We start from the raw sequence: 26,692 nt of genomic DNA on the forward strand, positions 1-26,692 counted from the left end.
TTGTCAAAGATCAGTTGGCTGTATTTCTGTCTGTTTCTGGACTCTGTTCTGTTCTATTGGTCTATCCATTGTTTTGACAACACGACATTGTCTTGACAACTATATCTTTATGGTAAGTCTTAAAATCTGATAGTGGCATTCCTCCAACTTTGTTCTTCTTCAATAGTGTGTTAGATATTATGGATTTTTGCCTCTTATATAAACTTTAAAATCAGTTTGTTGGTATTGATAAAATAATTTGCTGAGATTTTGAATGGCATTGCACTGAATTTATAGATCAAGTTGGAAGGAACTGACATCTTGGTAGTGAGTCTTCCTATCTGGGCTATCAATGCACATGAAATCTCTCTCCATTTATTTAGTTCTCTGATTTTGCTCATCAGCAGTTTGTTGGTTTCCTTCTATAGATCTCGTACATATTTTATTACATTTATACCTAAATATTTCATTTTTGGGTGGTGCTAATGTAAACGATATGTGTTTTTAGCTTGTTCACTGCTGGTATGTAGGAAAATGATTGGCTTTGTGTATGAACCTTGTATCTGCAACCTATTAAAATCACTTATTCATTTCAGGGTTTAGTAGTTCTTTTTGCTTGTTTTGTTTTGTTTTATTGATTCTTTTGAATTTTCTTTTTTAAAAATACTTTATTTGAGAGAGAGAAAGTGAGAGAGTGAGCACGAGTTAGGGTAGGGGCTGAGGAAGAGGGAGAAGCAGACTGACCACTGAGCAGGGAGTTGGGCTTGGTACTAGGACCCTGAGATCATAACTGGAGCCTAAGGCAGATGCTTAACAGACTGAGCCATCCAGGTGCCATCTTTTGGGTTTTCTATGTAGATGATCATGCCATCTGTGAACAAAAACAGTTTTATTTCCTTCTTCCCAGTCCTTATATATTTTTCCATTTTCTTGCCCTATCTTAATTGAAATAGCTAAGAATTTCAGTAGGATGTTACAAGGCAGTGATCAGTTAGAATATCCTTGCCTTGGACCTTAGTGGGGTCTTACTGGGGAAGCTTCTAATTTCTTATCACTAAGTATGATGTTAGCTACAGAAATTTTTATAGGTATTTTTATCAATTTGAAGAAGTTCTCTTTCTTTGGTTACTGAAAATTTTTATCATGAATAGTGTTGGATTTGATAAAATGATTTTTCTGGGGCACCTGGGTGGCTCAGTGGGTTATCTGCTGCCTTTGGCTCAGGTCATGATCTCAGGGTCCTGGGATCTAGTCCCACATCGGGCTCTCTGCTCAGCAGGGGGCCTGCTTCCCTCTCTCTCTCTCTGCCTGCCTCTCTGCCTACTTGTGACCTCTTTCTGTCAAGTAAATAAATAAAATCTTTAAAAAAAAAATGATTTTTCTGTGTATGTTGAAATGATCATGTGATTTTTCTTTTTTTCAGCCTGTTAATGTTAGTAAATTACACAGATTGGTTTGTGAATGTTGAACCAGACTTGCATATCTGGGAAAAATCCTACTTGGTAGATTCCTTTTATACATTGTTGGATTCAATTTGCTAAATTTTTTTCCAGGATTTTTGGATCTGTTTTCAGGAGAAATATTGTTCTGTTCTTTACATTCTTGTAATGTCTTTGGCCATAGTGTTAAGATAATTCTGACCTTGTAGAATAAGTTAGGTTTTGCTTCTATCTTCTGAAAGGGATTGTAGGGAATTGGTATAATTTCTTCCTTAAGTTTGGTAGCATTCCTCAGTGAACTTATATAGGTCTGGTGCTTTCTACTTTGAAAGGTTATTAGTTATTAACTCAGTTTCTTTCATAAATATCTGCCTATTTAGATTGTCTATTTGTTCTTATGTGAATCATAGCAGATTGTGTCTTTCAAGGAATTTGTACATTTCATCTAGGATATTAAACTTCTGTGCATGGAACTGTTCATGATATTTCTTTATTTTACTTTTAAAGTCCATGTTATCTGTAGTATTGTCCACTCTTTAATTTCTGGTATTAATAATTAAAAATAATTAAAAATAATTAATATTAGTGATTAATAATAATTAACAATTTGTGTTCTCTCTCACTTTTTTCTTTGATCTTTCCAAAGAACAGCTTTTGGTTTCATGGATTTTCTCTATTGATTTTCTGTTTTTAATTTCATTGATTTCTCCTGTAATTTTTATTATTTCTTTACTTACACTTACTTTGGATTTTATTTGCTCCTTTTTTTCCTAGTTTTCTAAGGTGAAGCTTAGATTATTGCTTTTAGATTTTTCTTCTTTATATATGCATTCAATGCTGTAAATTTCCCTCTAATCACTGCCTTTGCTACATCCCACAAATTTTGATAAGTTGTATTTTTATTTTCATTTAGTTTAAAACATTTAAAAATTTCTATTGAGGTCTTTGACCATGTGTTATTTAGAAATATGTTGTTTAGTCTCCACATATTTGGGGATATTCCAGCTATCTTTCTGTTATTAATGTGTAGTTTAATTCCATTGTGATCTGGGGCAGACATTATATAATTTCTGTGCTTTTAAATCTGTTAGTTGTGTTTTAGGCCCAAAATATGGCCTATCTTGGTAAATGTTTATGTGAGTTTTTGATGAATATACATTTGGTGATTGTTGGATGATGTAGTCTGTTGATATCAATTATATCCTGTTGATTGATGGTGTTGTGTTTAACTATGTTCTTACTGATTTTCTGTCTGCTAGATCTATTCATTTTCTGATAGTGGGGTTGAAGTCTCCAGCTGTGATAGTGGATTCATCTGTTTCTTGCAATTCTATCAGTTTTGCTTCACTTTTGTTAGGTATATAAACTCTACCAGTTGGTATGTCTTTTTTGGAGAAATGACCCTATTATTATTATGTAATGTTGTAATGTCATTCTTTTTTTTTTTTTTAAGATTTTATTTATTTATTTGACAGAGAGAGGGAGAAAGTGAGCGCAAGCAGGGGGAGTGGGAGAGGGAGAAGCAGGCTCCCAGATGAGCAGAGAGCCTGATGTAGATCTCCATCTTAGGACCCTGGGATCATGACCTGAGCTGACGGCAGATGCTTAATTGACTGAACCACTCAGGTGCCCCCGTAATGCCATTCTTTTTTTTTTCTTTTTTTTAGATATTTATTTATTTATTTGACAGAGATCACAAGTAGGCAGAGAGAGAGGAGAGAGGAGAAAGCAGGCTCCCCGCGGAGCAGAGAGCCCCATGTGGGGCTTGATCCCAGGACCCTGGGATCATGACCTGAGCTGAAGACAGAGGCTTTAACCCACTGAGCCACTCAGGTGCCCCCGTAATGCCATTCTTTTTTTTTTTTTTTCTTTTTTTTAGATATTTATTTATTTATTTGACAGAGATCACAAGTAGGCAGAGAGAGAGGAGAGAGGAGAAAGCAGGCTCCCCGCGGAGCAGAGAGCCCCATGTGGGGCTTGATCCCAGGACCCTGGGATCATGACCTGAGCTGAAGACAGAGGCTTTAACCCACTGAGCCACCCAGGCGCCCCCGTAATGCCATTCTGTATCCTGATAACTTCTCTTGCTTTGAAGACTGCTCTGTTTAAAGTTAATATAGCTACTCCTGCTTTCTTTTAATTGGTGTCTGTCTGGTATATCTTTATCATTTTATATGTCTTTACCTTTAAAGTGGTTTTCTTGTGGACAACATATATTTGGGTCTTTTTTTTAAATATTATCTGATAATCTCTCTTAATTGGTTCATTTGGACCTTTGACATTCATAATGATTATTGGTATATTTGGATTAATATTTGTGATATCCATTGTTGTTTTCTATTTGTTGCCATTATTCTTTGTTTTATCTTCTGTCTTTCACTCTTTTTATGGCTTTTGTGGTTCTAAATGAGCATTGTACATGATTCCATTTTCTTTTGTTTCATAGCATCCTGGTTATAGTTCTTATTTTACCATTTTCAGTGGTTGCTCTAAAGTTTGCAATCCACATTTATAACTAATTCAATTCCGTTTTCAAATAACACTCTATTCCTTCCCAGGTGTAAGTACCTTATAATTAAAAATAAACCTGATTCTTTTCTTCTGTCACTTATATATTTGCTTCTTAATTTCACTAATATATAAACATTCATGTATGTATGACATATGGATAAACTTAGATAATTGCTTATATCATTTGTTTTTAGTATTTTGACAAACTTTTATGTGTTGGATCAATTAAGAATAAGAAAAAATAAAAGATTTTTATATTATGTACAGTTTCTTTCCCAGTGCTCTTCTTTGCTTTCTGTCGATCTGAGTTTCTGAACTACATCATTTTCCTTTTCTCTATAGAACCTCTTTTAACATTTCTATTTGCCACAGATTTCCTCAATATTTGTCTATGAAAGTGTTTCTCCTTCATTTTGAAAGGTTATTTCACAGGATCTAGAATTCTAGGTTGGTGGGTTTTCTTTTTTCTCTCAATATTTTAAATATTTTATTCTATTCTATTCTTGCTTAATGATTTCTTAAGAGGTGTAGATTTCTATGCAAATATTTTTCTAGATTTTTAAAATCAGTTTTTATTGTTTTATATCCATCTTCTGGTTCATCATCCTTTAGATTTTTCAAGCTTATAGTTTCACAGTCTACAAGCATGGGATAAAAAAATAAAAGTTGAAAACTGGCGTTTTCATAAAAGCTTTTTAAAATTTTTGAACAGAAATATACAACCGTCTAAATTTTATAAAGTAAATACATTTCAAGGACAGAAATTAAGATGTTTAGATTACAAGTGCATCTTTGGCCCATTGTTCCAAATGACTTTTTATGGTATCTGAAACATGTGGAATATACCACCAAAATGTAATGTTTTAAGGAATCAGTGTTTTTTATATAAACTTACAAACCAACAAGAGTCCATTTTCATTTGCCAGGAGATATATAATATTGTAATTGTTCTACTAGAACTCTTCTTAATTTTTAAAGTACATTTTGTATGTGATGTAAAATCATGGCAATTTCTTCATCAAAACAGTATTGACTCAATGAAATTTTTGGCCAAATAAAAAGTATTCCTTAAAAAATAATTGCAATGTTTATGATGGGCTTAAATATATTGCAGACATTCTAAACTAAAAATAGTTTGCAACCATGATATATATAAAATACTATTAGTTATATTTCCTACAGTTAGATTTTTGAAAAAAAAAAAAACCATTATTTTCCCCCTTTTTTCATGATTTTATTTCATTTACAGAATCTTAGCAAAGTTTATGGTAATTCTGGAGTCTATTGCACAGAATTCACTTAATAATGTCATAACTGATGCTTGCAAAATAAGTTCTTATAACATAGATCACCAAACCAAATATTTTTATTTTAATATACTCCTTACTTAAAATAGTAATGTATTTGTATACCTATCATCTAAAGTTCCAGTGACTGAGTGCAATGCTCAGAGGTCAATGACACTCTGAGCAAAACATTTTTTTAAAATTTATTTAAAATATTTGTTAAATATCCATTTGAAAAAGAAATAAACATACAGAATAAGTTTTTACTTTTCAAAATTTAATTTAGATATTCATTAATTATAACCTTGTATAGTTACCCTTCATATGTTTCCTACCAATTTTTTTTAAATGAGAAAAGCTGGGAATAAAGATGAGACTTATAGTTGATGTACATTATAGTTTATAAAGACATGGTTTTTACAGTGTGATTAAAATGTATGATAATTTTAAAATTAGTACTTTAGTTGATACAGACTAGGTTTACTGACAATGATACTAATTTCTTTTGAACTACAGGACTTCTTTGAAATTGTAATTGGAGTTCTGATGCTTTATGTAATGTGTTGCTATACTTAAATTTGCTTTTTGAGCGTTGTATTATTATTTGAACTTAATGATACACACATTTATATGTGCATTTTACAAAGTAATTGTAAATTATTAAAAATAAAAAAGGAACAAAACTGCCTGAATTCCACTTTAATTGTCATATTTAAGTTTGGGAGTACTTGGTACACAGGCTTTTAAGTAGGTATATTGAAAACCAATTACAATGGTTTTCAGCTTCTGTTGGTGGGCAGTGTAATCATCTGGCCCCATAGCTGCAGAGATAAGACTCATGAGGTAGACTAATGGGGCCTGAGAATTTGTGTTATTCTAGTTAGACTGATGTGCAATAAAGAATAAGAAATAAAATTAAATGTTGCATGAGAATCCTTTCTTCTTCAAACTGACTGAGCTATGTGACAGACTATTTAATCGAATAGTTTGATTAACTGAAAAATACCTTATATTCTGAATGTAGAATTCTAGTTCTTAAAAAAAATGGAAATATAGTGTACTACATTTAATCTTATAACTTACTATATATTAATCTTTCCTTTGGATAGCAATAACTTGACCTCAAATAATAGTGTTCTATCCTGGAGTGTTTTTTTAATTTAAGGTTATTTATATATTGGCAAATAAATACTATTGATGGAGATGAATATTGTTGCAATAGAGAACACAAATATAAATGATCCTACTATATGAGAAAGACTGATTTTAAGATTATTTTAGAATTCATATCACCAACAAAAAAAATCAGTTGAAAATGGCTTAAGAATTAAACTGTATAAAACAAAGATCAGTTAATAGTAACTAAAAATGTGTTTGTAGGCACCTAAGATGAGATTCAGTATCTAAGCATTTCATTAACCCTGAATGACCTAGCAGATAAGGAAGAAATATACTTTGTAAGAACCACAGAATTTTTGGAGACACGTTTTTCCCCTCTCACTTAAGATCTGAAAAATAAGTAAAAAGTTGGTTGTTTTTCATTGTAAAAGACCCCTCACGTGATCTCATTAAAATTAACATTTATAGAATTGCTAGATACTTATAGAGAGTTATGGGATGAGATAATGACAAAATGCACCCATCCCCGAATATTTGAGAATATAATCAAGGATTATAATAATTTTTTATAAATGTACTTACTGAAAATATATTTATTACTTATTTTTTATTCTTCTGCTTACTTTGGTTTTAATTTGCTCTTCTTGATTTGCTTTCCCAAGGTGGAAACTTAAATTACTGATTTTTTTCTCCATTTTATTTATTTTTTCAGCGTAACAGTATTCATTGTTTTTGCACAACACCCAGTGCTCCATGCAAAACGTGCCCTCCCCATTATCCACCACCTGTTCCCCCAACCTCCCACCCCTGACCCTTCAAAACCCTCAGGTTGTTTTTCAGAGTCCATAGTCTCTTATGGTTCGCCTCCCCTTCCAAACAGTGTATTTCTAAATAACATGTGGCTCAAAGATAAATTTAAAAATATTTTTAGCTAAATGAAAACGCACCTTATAAAAATTTGTGGGTTGCAGTGAAAGCAATGCTTAATCAACAGCATTGAATTCACCTTTAGAAGATATAAAATCAAAAATACATTATATGTTTATTAAAAAAAATTGATTTTATATCTTCTAAAGGTGAATTCAATGCTGTTGATTAAGCATTGCTTTCACTGCAACCCACAAATTTTTATAAGGTGCGTTTCATTTAGCTAAAAATATTTTTAAATTTATCTTTGAGCCACATGTTATTTAGAAATACACTGTTTGATAGCCATATATTTTGATATTTTACAGCTATTTTTCTTTTATTGATATCTAGTTTAATCTTGCAGTGTTCTGAGAGAGACATTGTATGCTTTCGGTTCTTTTAAATTTGTTAAAGTATGTTTTATGGCTGAGATTATATTCTGTCTTTGCAAGTAAACTAGAGAAGAATGTGTAACCTTCTGTTGTTAGTTAAGGTAGATAATGTCAAATATCCAGTTGACTAATGGACTTCAACTATGTCCTTACTGATTTTCTGCTTGCTGGATCTATCTGTTTCTGATAGGGGGATGTTGAAGTTTCCAAATTTAATAGTGGATTCATCATGTCCCCTTTTAATTTCTCTCAGTTTTGCCTTAGGTGTCAATGCTGCTTTTAGGCATATGCACAGTAAAGATTATTATGTCTTCTTGTAGAATTGTCCTTTTATCATTATGTAATACCCTACTTTATGCCTGATAATTTTCCTTGCTCTGAAATCTGCTCTGTCTGAACTATTAAAGCTTCTCTAGATTTCTTTCTTTAAAAAAAAAAAAACATTTTATTTATTTGTTTGACAGAGAGATCACAAGTAGGCAGAGAGGCAGGCAGAGAGAGAGAGAAAGAGAGAGAAACAGGCTACCTGCTGAGCAGAGAGCCCAATATGGGGCTCTATCCCAAGACACTGAGATCATGACCTAGGCTGAAGGCAGAGGCTTAACCCACTGAGCCACCCAGGGGCCCCTCTAGCTTTCTTTTGATTAGCGTTAGCATGATATACCTTTCCCCATTACTTAAATTTTTTTTTTACCTTTTTAAATGTGTGCTACAGAAGAATGCCCCAGGTCCCGCAGGGTCACAGAAGGATCGGGGGTGTCGGAGTGTCACAGAGCTCGCAGGTGTTAGAACGGAGAAGCTGGCTACAGAGACAGAGCCGAGGACTGAACTCTCAGCTCGGGGTTACCTTGAGAAGAATGAATATTTTTAATTGAAAATTAATTCACATACCATAAAAATCACCCCTTTAAACTGTACAATTCAGTGAAAATATTTCTTTTTTTTAGTGAAAAATATTTCTAAACAAAAACAATGACTTGATTTTTTTATCAAAAGCTTTTCTTGTTGTTAACTATTCTACAGTATCAGTTTTAATGCTTTGGTAGTATTCCATTGGCTGTATTAAATAGCTTAGTTAATTATACTGTTTAAGACATTAAGGATTTTTTGGTATTAAATGGATATCTGTATATACTATCTCTTTTCATCTCTATAATTTTTATTATACTTTTTATTTGGGGTATAATTGACATAATATCATATTTGCTCCAGATATACAATATAGTGATTAGTATTTGTGTATATTGTGAATGATCAGCACAGTAAGTCTAGTTAACATCCCTCACCATATGTTGTTCCAAAATTTTTTTCCGTGTGATGAGAACTTTTAAGATGTACTTTCTAGCAGCTCTCAAATATGCAATACAATATTATTAATCAAAGGCGTCCAGCTGTGCATTACCTCCTCATGACCTATTTATTTTATAACTGAATATTTGTACCTTTGGACACCTCGTCGTATTTTGCCAACCCCTACACCTGCCACTGAACCACCAATCAATTTGTATCTATGAGCCTGATATTTTTGGTTTTGTTTTTTTCTTCAAATTCCACATATAAGTGAGATCATCCAGCATTTGTCTTTCTTTGATTTATTTCACTTGGTATAATACCCTCAAGTTCCATCTATGTTATTGCAAATAGCAGGATTTCATTTTTCTTACGGCTGAATAATATTCCATTTTATGTATATACCACATTATCTTTATCCATTTATCTGTCAGTGGACACTTAGGCTGCTTACATGTCTTGGCTATTGTAAATGCTGTTAGAATGAATATGAGGGTTACATATATCATTTTGAGTCAGTGTTTTCTTTTTCTTCAGATAAATATTGAGAAGTAGAATTATTAGATCATATGGTAGTTTTAATTGGGGTGCCTGGGTGGCTCAGTCTTTAAGTGTCTGCCTTCAGCTCAGGTCGTGGTTCCTAAGTCCTGGAATCGAACCCCACTTCGAGCCCCATGTTGGGCTCCTTGCTCAGCGGGAAGTCTGCTTCTCCCTCTACTTTCCCAGCATGTGTTCCCTCTCTTGCTGTCTCTCTCTCTCTCTCTCTCTCTGTGTCTAATAAATAAATAAAATCTTTTAAAAAAATATGGTAGATTGATTTATTTATTTATGGAACCTCCATACTGTTTTCTACAGTGATTATACCAATTTACATTCCCATTAGCAGAGCATAAGCCTTCCCTTTTCTTCACATCCTTGTTATTTCCTGTCCTTCAGACAATGGCCATTCTAGCAGGTATGAAGTATATCTCACTGTGGTTTTGATTTGTGTTTCCCTGATAATTATTGATAGTGAGCATCTCTTCATGTACCATGTTGGCCATCTGGATGTCTATTCAGATTCACTGCCCTTTTTTAACTGGATTTTATTTTGGTAATCAGTTGTATGAGTTCTTTATATATTTTGGATATTACCCCCTTATTACATATATGACTTGCAAATATTTTCTTCCATGCACTAGCTTGCCTTCTCATTTCTTCGATGATTTCCTTTGCTGTGCAGAAGCTTCTTAGTTTGACGTATTTTTACTTGATGTATTTTGCTTTTGTGTCCTTTGCTTTTTGTGTCAAAACCGAAAATCACCACCAAGGCTATTGTGAAGTACAAGTTTTTTATCTATTTTGAGTTAATTTTTGTGTATAGTAAAAGCTGTTGGTCCAGTTTTATTCTTTTGCATGTTGCTGTCCAGTTTTCCCAACACCATTTATTGAGGAGACTTTCTTTTCCCTGTTGTATTATTCTTGGCTCTTATGTCGTAAATCAATTGGCCATCTATGTATGAGTTTATTTCTGGTCTCTCTTTTTTGTTGTATTTAACTATGTTTCTTATTCCAATCCCATACTGTTTTGATTATCATGGCTTTGTAATACAGTTTGAAATAAAGGAGCATAATGCCTCCAGCTTTGTTGTTTCTCAAGATTGTTTTGGCTGTTTAGGGTTTTTGTGGTTTTATATAAATTTAGGGTTGTTTGTTATATTTCTATAAAAAATGCCATTGAAAATTAGCTAAGAATTTCACTGCATATGTAGATTACTTTGGGTAGTATGGACTTTTAATAATGTATATTCTTCCAATTTATGAGCATGGAATAGCTTTCCATTTATTTGTTTCTTCTTCAATTTAATTAATTAATTAATTTCAGTGTATAGGTCTTTTTCTTGCATTGCTAAATTTTTTTTCTTTCTTTTTTTTTAATTGTGTTATGTTAGTCACCATAAAATACATCATTAGTTTTTGATGCAGTATTCCAAGATTCATTGTTTATGTACAACACCCACTGTGCCATGCAATACATGCCCTTCTTAGTATCACCTTAAAACCACCAGGCTCACCCATCCCCCTGACCCCCTCCCCTCTAAAACCCTCAGTTGTTTCTCAGAGTCCACAGTGTCTCATGGTTCGTCTCCCCCTCCGATTTGCCCCAATCCACTTTTCCTTTCCTTTTCCTAATGTCCTCCATGTTATTCCTTATGCTCCACAAGTAAGTGAAACCATATGATAATTGACTTCCTCTGCTTGACTTATTTCACTCAGCATAATCTCCTCCAGTCCCATCCATAATGCAAAAGTTGGGTATTCACCCTTTCTGTTGATTGTGTAATATTCCATTGTATATATAGACCACATCTTCTTTACCCATTCGTCTGTTGAAGGGCATCTCGGCTCTTTCCACAGTTGGCATATAGCTGTTGATAATAATTTCTGATAATTGTTTCTATTTCCTTGGTATTAGTCATGATCTCACCCCTTTCATTCATAATTTTATTAATTTGGGTCCTTTCTCTTTTCCTTTGGATTAGTTTGGCTAGTGGTTTATCGATCTTATTAATTCTTTTTTTTAATCATTTTATTTTTTAATTTTTTAAATTTATTTATTTATTTTCAGCATAACAGTACTCATTGTTTTTGCACCACACCCAGTGCTCCATGCAATACGTGCCCTCTCTATTACCCTCCACCTCGTTACCCAACCTCCCACCCCCCACCCCTTCAAAACCCTTATTCCTAGGTATGTTATTCTTTCTGATGCAATTGTAAATAGGATTGTTTTATTATAGTTTATTATTAGTGTATAGGAACACAACAGATTTTTGTTGGTTTTCTTTCCAGCAACTATACTGAATTCCTTTATTCAGAGCGTTTTTTTTTTTTTGGTGGTGTCTCTAGGATTTTCTATATATAATATGCTATCTGAAAATAGTGATAGGTTTACTTCTTCTTTCCAATTTGGATGCTTTTTCTTGCCTAATTGCTCTCTGGACTTCTAATACTGTGTTGAATAAAAGTGATGAGAGTGGGTATCCTTGTCTTGTTCCTGATCTTAGAGGAAAAACTTCTTGTTTTTACTGTTGTATATGATATTATCTGTGGGTTTGTCATATATGTTCCTCATTATGTTGAGTTATGTTCTGTCTATACCCTTTATTGAAATACTCAGTTTATCATAAATGAATGTTGAATTTAGTCAGGTGCTTTTTCCGCAGCTGTCAATATACTTATATGAGTTTTATCCTTCATTTTGTTAATGTGGTATATTATCACAAGTATCAAATTGTGGATGTTGAACTATCCTTTATTCCCAGGCATAAATCCCACCTCATTGTGGTATGATCCTTTTAATGTATTGTTGAACTTCGTTTGCTAATATCTTGTAGAGGATTTTTGCATCTGTGCTCATGAGGGATACTGGTCTATGACTTTTTTTGTAGTGTCCTCTAATTTTGGTATCAGGATAATGCTGACCACATTAAATGAGTTTGGAAATGTTTTCTCCTCTCCTTTTTTAGAAGAGTATATGAAGGATTGGTATTAATTGTTTGACTATTTATTAGAATTCATCTCCATCACTTTACTTTTAATTTATGCATGTCTGTACATTTAAAGTACGATTCCCAGACATGATTTTTTGACTCACTCTACTTTGATCCATGATGTCTTTGTGTTGGTGCTTTGACCATTGATGTTTTGTTTTTTTTGTTGTTGTTTTGTTTTGTTTTGTTTTGACCATTGATATTTAAAACATATTACTTCTTTTTTGTTTCTTTTTTTTTTTAAGATTTTTTTTTTTTTTTTAATTTGACAGAAAGACACGGCAAGAGGGAACACAGGCAGGTGAAGAGGGAGAGGAAGAAGCAGGCTTCCTGCTGAGCAGGGAGCCTAATGTGGGTCTCAATTCCAGGACCCTGGGATCATGAGCTAAAGGCAGATGCTTAATAACTGAGCCACCCAGGCACCCTTAAAGTGATTATTTCGGTAGCTGGATTAATATCTATATTTGTTACCATTTTCTATCATTGTTCTTGTTTTTGTTCCAATTTTAGCCTTATATTCTTTTCTGCCTTTTGTGCCTTGAGTATCATTTATTATTTCATTTTCTGTCTTATCTCAGCATATTTGTTTTCTTTTTTCATTTTTTTATTAGTTGCCCTTGAAATTGTAATAACTCAAGTCCACTCTCAAATAACATATACTATTTCACACGTGGTGTAAATATCTTTTAATAACAAGATATTTCTAATTCCTCACTCTTGTTCTTGCATTATTATTGCCATTCATTTTATTTATATGCATATAGAAATTTACATGCATATACATAGATAGTCAAATACAGTTTTGCCCTTAGTATTTGAGCAAACTGTTACCTGTTAGATAAACTAAGAATAGGAAGAATAAAAGGTTTTTATTTACTCTTCACTTGTTTCTTTCTCACTGCTCTTCCTTATGTAGATCTGAGTTTCTGAACAATATTATTTTCTAACAAACTGCTTTTAACATTTCTTGCAAGGCAAGCCTATTGGCAACAAATTCCCTTAATTTTTGTTTGTCTGAGAGTCTTTATTTTTCATCCACTTTAAAAAGACAATTTCACAGGGCATAGATTTTTATATTAGTGAGTTATTTTTTCTTGACAGTAAATATTTCACTCAATCCTCTCCTTACCTGTATGGTTTCTTAGGAGAAGTTGGATATAATCCTGATTTTTGCCCCTCTATGGGTAAGGTATCTCCCCACTGGTGTTTTGTTTTATTTTTTGCATGTTTTTTGGTTTTTTACCTTAATCCTGTTTGGTGTTTTCTGAGCTTGTTGTATCAGTGAGTAGGTGTCTGACATTAATTTGCAGAAATTCTCCCATCATTACTATTTTAAATATTTCTCCTTTTTCTGTATCACTTTTGTCTCATTATGGTATTTCCATTATGTATATGTTATACTTTTTTTTTTAAGATTTTCTTTATTTATTTGACAGATCACAAGTAGGCAGAGAGGCAGGCAGAGAGAGAGAAGAGGAAGCAGGCTCCCCGCTGAGCAGGGACCCTGATGTGGGTCTCTATCCCAGGACCCTTGGATGATGATCAGACCCGAAGGTGGAGGCTTTAACCCACTGAGCCACCCAGGTGCCCCTATGTTATACTTTTTTTTTTTTTAATGATTTTATTTATTTATTTGACAGACAGAGATCACAAGTAGTCAGAGAGGCAGGCATAGAGAGAAAGGGAAGCAGGCTCCCTGCTGAGCAGAGAGCCTGATGGGGGCCTCGATCCTAGGACCCTGAGATCATGACCTGAGCTGAAGGCAGAGGCTTAACCCACTGAGCCACTCATGTGCCCCTATGTTATACTTTTTATAATTATCTCACAGTTCTGTAATATTCTTTTCAGCTTTTTTCAGTGATTATTTTTTCTCTTTGATTTTTGGTTTTGCAAGTTTCTATTAACATATTCCCAAGATCAGAGATTCCTTTTTTAGGCATGTCCAGTCTACCAAAGAGGCCACCAAAGGTATTAATCATTTCTGTTAAAGTGGTTTGGATCTCTAACATATTTTTGATTTTTTATAAAATTTATCCTCCTTTTTATGCTGTCTTTTTTGTTTTTTATTTTTTTCCTTTAGAGTCCTTAGTATATTAATCATGGTTGTTTTAAATTCTCAGGCTGATAATTCCAATAGCCCTGTAATATCTGAATCTGGTTCTTATGCTTGTTGCATGCTGTCTTTTAGTATGCCTTGTAATTTTTTTATTGAAAGCCAGACATCATGTTATGGTAAAAAGAACTCCAGTAAAAAGAACTCCAGTAAAATAGTGTGTGATGTGGTGGTAGGTGTGGATAGGTCTCAGTTCTTGTAGTGAGGCTGTGCTTCCTAGGTTGTGAATTTCACAAGTATTTTTTTGGCCCTCCTACACCTTAGGTGGGACAATGTGGCCAGAGTAGGCTGGAATTGTGTACTTTCTTTCTCCAATGGAAGGCTTGGTGGGGATATAGTTGGATGTTTCCCTACTTCCCTGTCAGTTAGGCTCTGATAAGACCTCAGTTATTTATTGTGTGTTAAATATATTCTTTTGAGGGCAGGCCTTGTTAAGAAGACAGGGTAGTCTGGTGTATTTCAGATTTATTCCTTTCTTCTCTCTTTGTCAGAACCTGAGCAGATTATTCTCTAATATTCATTCTGAGGACCTGCTAGAGCTCCTGAGTGATTATCTCACAAAAGCATGAGGCCTGGAGTTTCTAAATCTGTGTTATCAACACTTAGCCTCTAGTTACTTGTCAGTCCTGGTTTCCTACCCTGGCACTGGTTCCTGCAGAGGTTTCTACTGGTGAGTTTCTCTTCAGTAACATGGATCTTTATATCCACCTGCCTATCTCTCTGATTTTTGATTCAGTGGTTTTCCTTATACCCTCACTTTTCTGATAAATCTAAGAAGAGTTGCTGATTTTTCATTTTGTTCATTATTTTATTTGTTAGCATGGTGTAACAACTTCTAAACTCCTTATATGCTGGATCAGAAACCAAAAGTGCCTTAATTTATTTTTGGAAGACTACATTCTATCTTGAGTTGTTAATTGAACTAGATTTATTTTAGTAACACTTATTTATAGTGCTTGTTATGTGCCAGACACTATTCTAAAGTCTTTATGCCAACTCATTTAGTCTTCATAACAATTATATCCATTTAGTACTGTTGTGATCCTCATTTTGTAGATGAGAAAACTGAGGCGTATAAGTTGGATACATAACAAACCAAGGGTATATAACTTGCTTGAGGTCACCAAGCTCAGAATAAACTTACATTTGTTTCTTTTTTTCTAACTACCTTATAAGCTCAAAAATAAGTTCAAAAATCAAAATAACTTCCTTTTAACCAATAGATTGTGATTGAGGTAAAGCTGTGCCAGTTAGGCTTACCCTTTAGAGGGCCTGACAGGTTCTCTTATACTTCTTTGGCCCCGAGTCAACCATGGAGAAAATCTTACTACACTTCTACGGAGACACACAAATAGACATGTGAGAGAATGATAAAGTGAAGACTGGTGCAGATGGAGAGAACCTGGGACAGTATGGTGAGAGAGACCCATATATCCTAGCATCACAGCTGAACCTACTGTCAGTGTTCTTGCCAATGTATCAGACATGTAAGTCAGACATCTTGGAGGTGTCCATTCAGATGAGCCCTACAAGACTGAATCTCTAGTTAATATCACTTGGAAAAGAACTGCCTAGTTGAATCAAGTCGACCTACAGAATCCTGAGAGATAATAAATTATATTTGTTTTAAGCCCATAGATTTTGGGGTACTTTGTTATGCACCATAAATAAATGAAAAATATACATTCTTTTTTTTTAGGAATTTGGATATTGGTGGTAGAGAATTCAAAGGGAAAGATTTTAAGGAATTAAGAATAGATCTCAATCTAAATGACAAGATACTTTATCATTTGTACTTAGAAGTCTTTTTTCCAGACTTATTGAGAGGTAATCCACATAACGTTTAAACTTAATGTGTACAGTATGATAAATTGATACACATGTATATTGTAAAATGATAATCACAATAAATTTAGTTAACACATCTGTCACCTCATATAATTACTATCTATCTATCTTTATTTATTTTGTTATGAGATTATTTAGGATATATTACTCTCTTAGCAACTTTCAAGTACAAAATATACAATATAGTATTGCTAACTATAGTTATCATGTTGTATGTTATATCACTAGTACTTGTTTATCTTATATCTGGAAGACTGTAACCATTTCCTGTACCCTGTTTTGGCCACCTCTGGCAACCAATAGTTTACTCTGTACAGCATTTGTCTTTCTCTGATTTATTTCACTTAATATAAAACCTTAAAAATCCATCTATATTGTAGAAAATGGTAGGATTTCCTTTTTCTCATGGCTGAATAATATTCCATTATGCATATATATATGTACTGTGTAAAATATATCTCTAAGTATTACATTTATTACATTTTTTTTAACTGTTCATCTGTCAAGGGGCACTTAGGTTATTTCCATACCTTGGCTGTTGTAAATAATGCTGTAATGAATATGGGAGGTGCATATATCTCTGCATGATAATTATTTCATTTCCTTTGGATACAAACCCAGAAGTGGAATTGCTAGATCCTGTGGTAGTCCCATTTTTAATTTTTTGAGGAACCTCCATACTATTTTCCATGGTGGCTGTATCAGTTCACATTCTTACCAACAGCACGCAAAGGTTTGTTTTCTCTTCTCCACATCTTCTCCAGTGTTATTTCTTTTTGAATATAGAAATTGTACAGTTATGAGGTAGTATCTCATTATGGTTTCATTTGCTTTGATGATTAGTGGTGTTGATCATCTTCTTAATAAATGGCTTCTTGGCCATTTATATGTCTTTTTTTTGGAAAAAAAAATCTGTTCAAGCCCTCTGCCTATTTTATAATTAGATGATGATGGTGATGATGATGATGATTGCTACTAATTTGTATGAGTTTCTTTTATATTTGGATATTTACCCCTTATTTTATTAATTGCAAATATTTTCTCCCATTCCATAGTTTGCCTTTTCATTCTGTTTATTGTTGTTTTTTTTTTTATTCTGTGCAGAAGCTTCTCAGTGTGATGTAGCCCTACTTGTTGATTCTTTCTTTTGTTGACTTTGCTTTTGATATCATATCCAGCAATCATTGCCAAGACCAATGTCAAGGAACTTTTTCCCTATGTTTTCTTCTAGGAGTTTTATGGTTCCCAGTCTTTAAGTCTTTTGACTGAATTTTTGAGTTAATTTTGAGATTATTTTTATAAGTGGTATAAGCGGTCAGATTTAATTCTCTTTCTAATGAATATCCAATTTTCTCAACACCATTTATTGAAGATTTTGTCCTTTCCCCATTGAGTATTCTTTGTTCCCTTGTCAAATATTAGTTGACCATATATGGGTAAATTTATTTCTGGGCTCACTATTCTTTTTTTTTTTTTTTTTTTAAAGATTTTATTTATTTATTTGACAGAGAGATCACAAGTAGGCAGAGAGGCAGGCAGAGAGAGGGGGAAGCAGGCTCCCTGCTGAGCAGAGACCCCCCTGATGCGGGGCTCGATCCCAGAACACTGGGATCATGACCTGAGCTGAAGGCAGCGGCTTAATCCACTGAGCCACCCAGGTGCCCCTGGGCTCTCTATTCTTTTAAATTGGTCTGTGTGCCTGTTTTTATGTTTTGATTACTCTGGATTTGTAATATATTTTAAAGTCAAGAAGTGTGAGCCTTCTGGCTTCATTTTCTTTTTCAACATTGTTTTGCTTAGTTGAGTTTCTTGAGTTGTTGTTATTGTCCCATATTAATTTTAGGATTATTTTTTCCTATTTCTTTGAAAAATACCATTTGAATTTTAATAAGAATTGCATTGAATCTGTAGATAGCTTAGGATAGAATGGACATTGTAAGAGTATTAATTGTTGAAGGGGAGAAAGACAGTGTCCAAGGTGAGAGGTTCCCTCGCCAACCTGAATGTCACAGGAGTGCACAGCGTCGGACAGGAAACTTGAGACTTTGTGGGACATTTGCTCCCTGTCTCAACTACTTGTCTCTGTCACTTAGCACTTACCATCTTGTGTCACTTAGCACAGTCGGTAAATAAAGAAGCGTAGCAATGTTTCAGTAAAAAAAAAAAAAAAAAAAAAAAAAAGTATTAATTGTTTCTGAACACAGGATCTTTCCATTTGTTTGTGTCTTTAATTTCTTTCATTAATGTCTTAGAGATTTCAGTTATATATCTTTTACTTCCTTGGTTATATTTGTTCCTAAGTACTTTATTCTTTTTGATGCTATTATAAGAGGATTGGTTCCTTCATTTCTTTTTCAGATACCTCATTTTTAGTATATACAAAATGAAACTGACTTTTGTATGTATATTTTGTGCCCTCATCTTTACTGAATTTAACAATTTTCATGAAGTCTTGAGGATATTCTATAAATAATATCATGTTATCTGCAAACAGAAAATTTACTTCTTCCTTTCTGATTGGATTCCTTTTGTTTCTTTTTCTTAGCTGATCACTCTAGCTCAAATTTCTAGAATTATGTTGAATAGGGGTGGTAAGAATGGGTATCTTCACTTTTCTCCTGATCATAGAAGAAAAGCTTTCAGCCTTTCACCATTGAATATGATGTTAGCTGTTGACTTACCATATATGGCCTTTGTTATGTTGAATTGTAATCCTTTTAAACCCTCTTTGTTTAGACTTTTCATTATGTAAGCATTTGATTTATCAAATGCTTTTTCTGCATCTATTGAGATGATCATATGATTTTTGTCTTTTGTACCATTTATAAGTACATTGCACTTATTGTGTTGTGTTGTTGAAACATCTTGCCTCCCAGGGATAAATCCCACTTGATCATGGTGTATGGTTTTTTAAAAATGCTGTTGAATTTGATTTGCTAGAATTTCATTCAGAATTTTTGCACATATACTCATTAGGGATATTGGCTGTTATTTTTCTTTTCTTTAGTATCCTTATCTGGCTTTGATATCAGGGTAATGATGGCCTTATAAAATAAATTTGGAAGTCTTTTCTCCTATTCAACATTTTGGAAAAGTTTGAGAAGGACTGGCGTTCATTCTTCTTTAAATGTTTGATAGAATTTGCCAATTAAGCTCTCTGTGGCTGAACTTTTCTTTGGCAGAGGTTTTTAATTATTGATTCAATCTCCTTGCTAGTAATTAGTCTGTTCAGATGTTCTTTTTCTTCCTGAATAAGTAGACTGTATGTTTCTAGGAATTTATCCTAGGTTGTTCAATTTGTTGGTGTGTAATTGTTCATAGTATTCTCATGATTCTTTGTATTTATTTGATATCAATTACAATGTCTTCTCTTTTATGACTGACTTTATTTATTTGGGTCCTCTCAGGTTTTTTTGGTGGTTATTGTTGTTAAGTCTAGCTAAGGTGGGCAATTTTGTTTTATTCTTTCAAAACCCAAGCCTTAGTTTTATTGTTGTTTTTTTTATTTCATTTATTTCTGCTCTGATCTTTTTTTAATTTCTTTCCTTCTGCTGAATTGGGTATAGTTTGTTGTTTTTCCTCTAGTTACTAGAGGTAAGAAGTTAGCTTTTTCAAGATTTTTTTAAATGTATGCATTTATCACCATAAAATTCCTGGTTAGAATTTCTTTTGCTGCATTCTGTAAGTGGTGGTATGTTGTGTTTCTATTTTCAATTGTTTCCAATTTTGTTGTTTTTTTTTTTTAATTTCACTTTGATTTCTTCTTTGAACCATTGATTATTTAGGAATAGAAGTCTTAATTTTTTCTGCTCCTAAATTTACTATATCTCTGAGGAAAGTAAAAAATAGCCAAATTTATTGAAACATGATTCAGTTCTAGGTCCAAATTATGAAAACTGTAAAAAAGGTGCCCTGACCTCAGAGTGTAAGTAATTTAATTGGAAAGACAACAGTTAGATTGTATAACATATAAACATATAATTTCTAAATTGGGGATGTAGGCATGGCACAGGAATGTAAATTACTGAGAGTTAATTAGACAATGATTTGCTGAAGAGGGTTACACTAAGAGAGAAGTAAATATGACATCCTTAAATAGCAGACCTAAGCATAACAAAATTCAACATATTTCATTAACTAAGAATCCATTATTATTAACTGTTTAGAATTCTAATTATTGAATTAAAAATTTAATATTTCAACAATTCTATTTTACTTCACCACATAGTTAATTTTATTATTTTCACAGAGTTTACATTTAAACATAAAATAATTAGGCAAACTTTTTTAATTTTTTAAAAATTCTGAAATTTTAGTTCTCTAATCATTTTGATATTTAATGTTACAGAAGGTATTTTTTAAATATGTCTATAACTGGCATCTTTTTAACTCAAACTAGGAAGTAGTTGTCCAAAATGAATAAAAAGATACTATCATGACAATTATATTAAAAAATTATTTTGAACATATCTAGGCATTTTGAGGAAGAGATCAATGTTATCTTATGTATCAGTATCATCAGTTAACTTCACAAAACAGTGACCTTGAATTTCACAGAATAAGTAACAAGGTTGATCAATTAATGGCTAAAGTTAGAATGCTTAAGTAATTGCAGAACCTTTCATTTAGTCAGATTATCTAGTATGTCTGAGATCAATAAAGAAATAGAAAAAAATTCTACTTTTGAATAATAACAGTGGTAGATTATTAACATCATGTTCAAGTGACATATGAATCACATTAATAGAGAAAATTTTAAAATAAAAATCTTTCATTGCTTGTTATAAGTTTATAAACAAGAATTATACTTAGTAACACTATTTAGAATTCCTGAAAATAAATGCTAGAAAGATTATATCTTCTACAAAGAAATAAAGAAATACGAAAATAAACTATTAGAGATGGAATAATCTGTGTGAACAATGGATCCTTGAAATAATAGTTTATCTATCAATGTGTCAGTGGCTATACACACAAACATCCACACACACAAGTTTACCAGTGCACTGACAAAAGATGTAAAGTCATACTGTTCTATGTTGATATGTTTTGTTTGTCTAGAGATTTTGCTATGAGCTATGATCTGCAAGACTTTAACTTCAGTTAATAATAATGCATTAGTTAATAATAATGCATTAAGATTGGATCATTAATTGTAATAAATATACAACACTAATGCAAGATGTTAATGGGGGAACTGACAATAAGGATGTATATGGCATCTCTGTGTACTTTCAATTTTTCTGTAAATTTAAGCAGCTCTAAAAAATAAAGTCTATTAATAATTTTTAAAAATCACTTGGCTAAAAAAAGAAAGGAAAAGAATAGTTTGGATATGACTCCACTTTGCAGATTTCTTACAAAATTACTATTGACTCAAAAATTGGATTCTATAGCTGAAATTTTTGAGCACCCCATTGTCTTGAAACATTCTGATTTATGTCCGAGATGTGGTCTCTCATAAACCAGAGTTTGCCTGTATTAGGCCAAAATGGAAAAAACGGGTTTTTTGAAAGAAAAGCTTGAGGAAAGACTTAAGGTCTTTTCTAAATATAGAGTCCAAATAATGGGATACCTTTTGTATATTGCCTTTCATTTGAGGACCTATGGAGCTTGGTAAGTTTGTAAAGATTCATTCACATCTGTTTATTTTATATCAGGGTCTTTATATTTGGAAGACTGTTTTACTTGTAGTTTAGGCTGGTCTTTCACAAGGTGTCCATGACTTACCCAGGTACCTGCTAAATTACATATTCTTTGGCCCTCAGCCCAGAGACTCTGATAATGCAGATATGATATGGGGCCTAGGAATCTGCTTTCTGTTTAATTCCTTAGATGGTACTTAAGAGTTTGAGGATTACAGTTCCCAGGCTTTAGCTAGGATATAAAAAATAGCTAATCTCTTGAAAGAGTGTGAGGGTTTAGCTGGATTTCCACATTTATTTTCATTTGGATTTTCTACCCTAGTTTACTTCCATATAGTGGAGATTCTTCCAACAGGAAAGATAGTTAATCTTACTAAATGCTCTCAGATAGGCCACTTCAGTTCAAATACTCTCTTCTAAACTATCACTGGGTGACTGTGTTTTGTGAAAGCTAAAATTACCTACAGTAAAGGAAATTTCAAATACATGAGAAATACTATGTAAAATTACATTGAAGAACTTTGATCTAGGGGCACCTTGGTGGCTCAGTGGGTTAAAGCCTCTGCCTTCAGCTCAGGTCATGATCCTAGGGTCCTGGGATCGAGCCCCACATCAGGCTCTCTGCTCAGCAGGGAGCCTTCTTTCTCTGCCTGCCTCTCTGCCTACTTGTGATCTCTGTCTGTCAAATAAATAAACAAAATCTTTAAAAAAAAAAAAAGAACTTTGATCTAGAAATCTTACATAAATTTAAATTAGTCAAATTTTAAAGCTGTTAGCATTCCAGATCTTAATTGCCTAGTTGAATTGAACATAGAAATAAATAATGTGATTGCAAATTGTCTCTTTAAGAATTTTGTAACAGTTGAAACCCTGTATTGAGCCTTAATTTCATTTAGCTACATTTTTCAGCCTCTTATACAAATGTTAGCACTATCCTGACTTGGAAGCTTATCAATCAATGCATTTCTTTATTTAGCAGAATATTTTAACCAGAATTATTATACAAGGTGTAATAAGGTATAATTTTCTTTTAGTTTTCTTGCCTCAATGTTTTTCTCTTAACTGTTTTTACCAAATTCCATGCTATCTAAGTATCCTAGGAAAAAGGAAATTTTTTTTTCCTTTTACTGATTAGTTGACTGGCAAGGGCAATGATAACGTTTTTGATTTGTAGTTATATAAAGTTCATACTTTTAAAATGCTTTCAATTACAAGATTTTATGGGAATTAATTTTGTTTTAATTTTTTTTTATTTGAGTATAGTTGATTTAGTTTTAGGTATACCACTTAGTGATTTAACAATTTTATACATTATGCTATGTTCACCACATATGTAGCTACCATCTGTCCCCTTACATCACTATTACAATACCATTGTCTGTATTCCTTATGTTGTATCTTCTATTCCTGTGACTTACTCATTCCATAGCTGGAGGCCTGTATCTCTCTCTCTCCCCTTCACCCACTTTGCCCAGCCCCCTCTTATTTGACAATTATCAGTTTATTCTCTGATATACAGGTCTGATTCTGCTTTTCTTTCTTTCTTTCTTTCTTTCTTTTTTTTTTTAAATTTAGATTTCACTTACAAATTATATATATATATATTTTACTTTTTAATCCATTGTATTTTCACTAGCTATTAGAAATTTTTTTGTTTGTTTTCAGATTTATTTTTGGAAGTCAAAAAAAATACCTACAGAGTAGAGAAGAGGTCATTTGAAAAATGTAGCATAATTTCCTTTTGCTTGATTTCTGTTAGCAGAAGACTGTAATGAGAATAAATATGCTCTTCCTCGCAGCTTTATAAATTGAGGTTTCAAGGAAATCAGGTCCAAAAGCCCAAATATTCAAACTAAAGCACAGGAGAAGCAGTAATAAAACAGTAAAAGATAAATATTGAGCCTAAATTTATTTCCCCAGATGCTCATTCCTTATTGGCTAAACATATATAAAATACAAAGTTTGAGGATTATAAACGTCAACAATGTACCTAATTTCTGTTTTACTTTCTAAATCTCTAAGAGCATAAACTCATATTCCATAGCATCGGACTTCCCTGGTATCATCTTGGAGGCTGATATTGGAAATAGTTGGTATCCAGAAGGCCTAAGAAATCTAGGTCTACTCTGGTCAGTCCTCCTTCCACAAGGAGGAAACAGAGGGGAAGAGGGTTCTTTTGTCTTGAAGGGTGTTCACTCCACTCTGTCCCTCTAACCCTAACAAACTAACACCTGTGCAGTACACTCTGTTTTGGCTTCTTCCTTTACCTAAGTTTCAATAGTACTTTTTCACAATAAAAATATACTGAGTTAAGAACTATTAACTCTTGGGCGCCGGGGTGGCTCAGTGGGTTAAGCCGCTGCCTTCGGCTCAGGTCATGATCTCAGGGTCCTGGGATCGAGTCCCACATTGGGCTCCCTGCTCAGCAGCGAGCCTGCTTCCCTCTCTCTCTCTCTCTGCCTGCCTGTCTACTTGTGATCTCTCTCTGTCAAATAAATAAATAAAATCTTTAAAAAAAAAAAGAACTATTAACTCTTACTTTTTTCTGTTCCACAGAAAAATATTAGGGGACTAAAGAATTTTTTTTTTTTAAATTAAAAAAAAATAAAACCACACAACTGGATTGGAAATTCCCAGCCTGTGCTGCTAAAAACGTATTAGAATGTATTGTTAAAATAAGAGAAGGGAGATTGCATCCAGGGAGATACTCTAAAAAAACCCTGAAATGCAGGGAGGGTAGTAGAAGTGAGGTGAATTCCCAGTACAAGAGTAAACACAGGAGACATATATATATGGGCACTGGCTCCCCAGCAGCAGACTCGTTACATATCCTATCAGAGCAATTCTGACTCTCCAAGGTTGGGAAGTTTTGAACAAAATGTTAAAACAAGTTTCACTTTGTGGGGCGCCTGGGTGGCTCAGTGGATTAAGCCGCTGCTTTCGGCTCAGGTCATGATCTCAGGGTCCTGGGATCGAGCCCCGCATCGGGTTCTCTGCTCCGCAGGGAGCCTGCTTCCTCCTCTCTCTCTGCCTGCCTCTCTGCCTACTTGTGATCTCTCTCTCTGTCAAATAAATAAATAAATAAATAAAACAAGTTTCACTTTGTGTACATGATCTTTGAGCAATGCCTTTAAAAAACAGCCCAAACCCCTTAAAATTCTGTTCCATTTCCTACCTTCAACTCTTTTGTTTCCTAGATGTTTCATGGAACAATAACAGAAGAGCTAACCAGTCATGAAGAATGGAGTCACTATAATGAGAACATGATAGAAGATCAAAAAGATTTTGTTTTTGTGAAGTTCAGTGGCCTGCATTTAAAATCCATGGAAAATTTGCAATCCTGTATCTCTCTCAGAGTATGCATCTTCTCAAACAATTTTATTACAGATATTTGTCCACTTCAAAGTTGTATAAAATTAGTCAAACTTGATCTCCATGGAAATCAGGTAAGCCATAGACATTTTAGATATTTGCATATAAATGAAACTGATATTCAAAAACACTTATGCTGTCTATCCCAATATATCTCCCAATTTTCATATTTCATTTTTAATATTTTAAAAATTTAAAAATAGAATATATCTAAATATAAAATTTAAAATTTAAGGGGTACATGCCTGGCTGGCTCAGTAGGTAGAGCAAGTGACTCTTGACCTTTGGGTTATGAGTTTGAGCCCCACATTTGATGTGGAGAATTAGTTTAAAAATTTTTTTAAGTTTAAACAATATTTTGAGTTAGAAATATAGAAACACTGTGTGATTTGGTATATTTTACTTCTTAAATTAATAGTCTAGTTAAAAATGCCCTGGACTTTTAGGGGCACCTGTGTGGCTCAGTTGGTTAAGCGACTATTCAGGTCATGATCCTGGAGTCCTAGGATTGAGTTCCACATCAGGCTCCCTGCTCAACCGGGGATCTACTTCTCCCTCAACCCTTCCCTCTCTTGTGCTCGCTCTCTCTTATTCTCCCTCTCTCAAATAAATAAATAAAATCTTTAAAAAATAAATAAGTAAAAATGCTCTGACTGGTAATATATATTACCAGGTAATATATATTATCAGACATAATGACTAGTAATATATATCTATACCTATATCTATATATATATGTAAAATATATATATGGCACATTTTCTTTATCCATTTATCTGTCAGTAGATACTTAAGCTGCTTACATGTCTTAGCTATTGTAAATTATGCTGGAATGAATATGAAGGGTACATAAATCTTTTTGAGTCAATGTTTTCCTTGTCTTCAGATAAATACTGAGAAATAGAATTGTTGGATCATGTGGCAGTTTTTTTACTTTTTTGAAGAAGCTCCATACTGTTTTCTACAGTGATTATACCAATTTACATTCCCATTAGCAGTGCATAAGCCTTCCCTTTTCTTCACATCCTTGTTATTTCCTGTCCTTTGGACTATGGCCATTCTAGCAGGTATGAAGTGATATCTCATTGTGGTTTTGATTTGTATTTCCCTGATGATTATTGATAGTGAGCATCTCTTCATGTACCATGCTGGCCATCTGGATGTCTTTAGGAAATGTCTATTCAGTTTCACTGCCCGTTTTTTAGTTGGATATTATTTTAGTATTAAGTTGTATGAGTTCTTTATATATTTTGGAT

The 26,692-nt window shown here is 33.2% G+C and overlaps 1 protein-coding gene across 1 annotated transcript in view; it reads left to right on the forward strand.

The window, feature by feature from the left end:
- The window catches only part of LRRIQ3 (leucine rich repeats and IQ motif containing 3), a 222,657-nt gene that overhangs the window by 4,281 nt on the left and 191,684 nt on the right, over positions 1-26,692 (forward strand). Inside the window, exon 2 of the mRNA XM_045979656.1 lies at positions 25,262-25,510. Within this exon, the coding sequence (XP_045835612.1) occupies positions 25,262-25,510 (249 nt within the window). The remainder of the gene's footprint in view (positions 1-25,261; positions 25,511-26,692) is intronic.

This window comes from Meles meles, chromosome 1, assembly GCF_922984935.1.
Source record: "Meles meles chromosome 1, mMelMel3.1 paternal haplotype, whole genome shotgun sequence".
Classification (NCBI taxonomy): Eukaryota; Metazoa; Chordata; class Mammalia; order Carnivora; family Mustelidae; genus Meles; species Meles meles.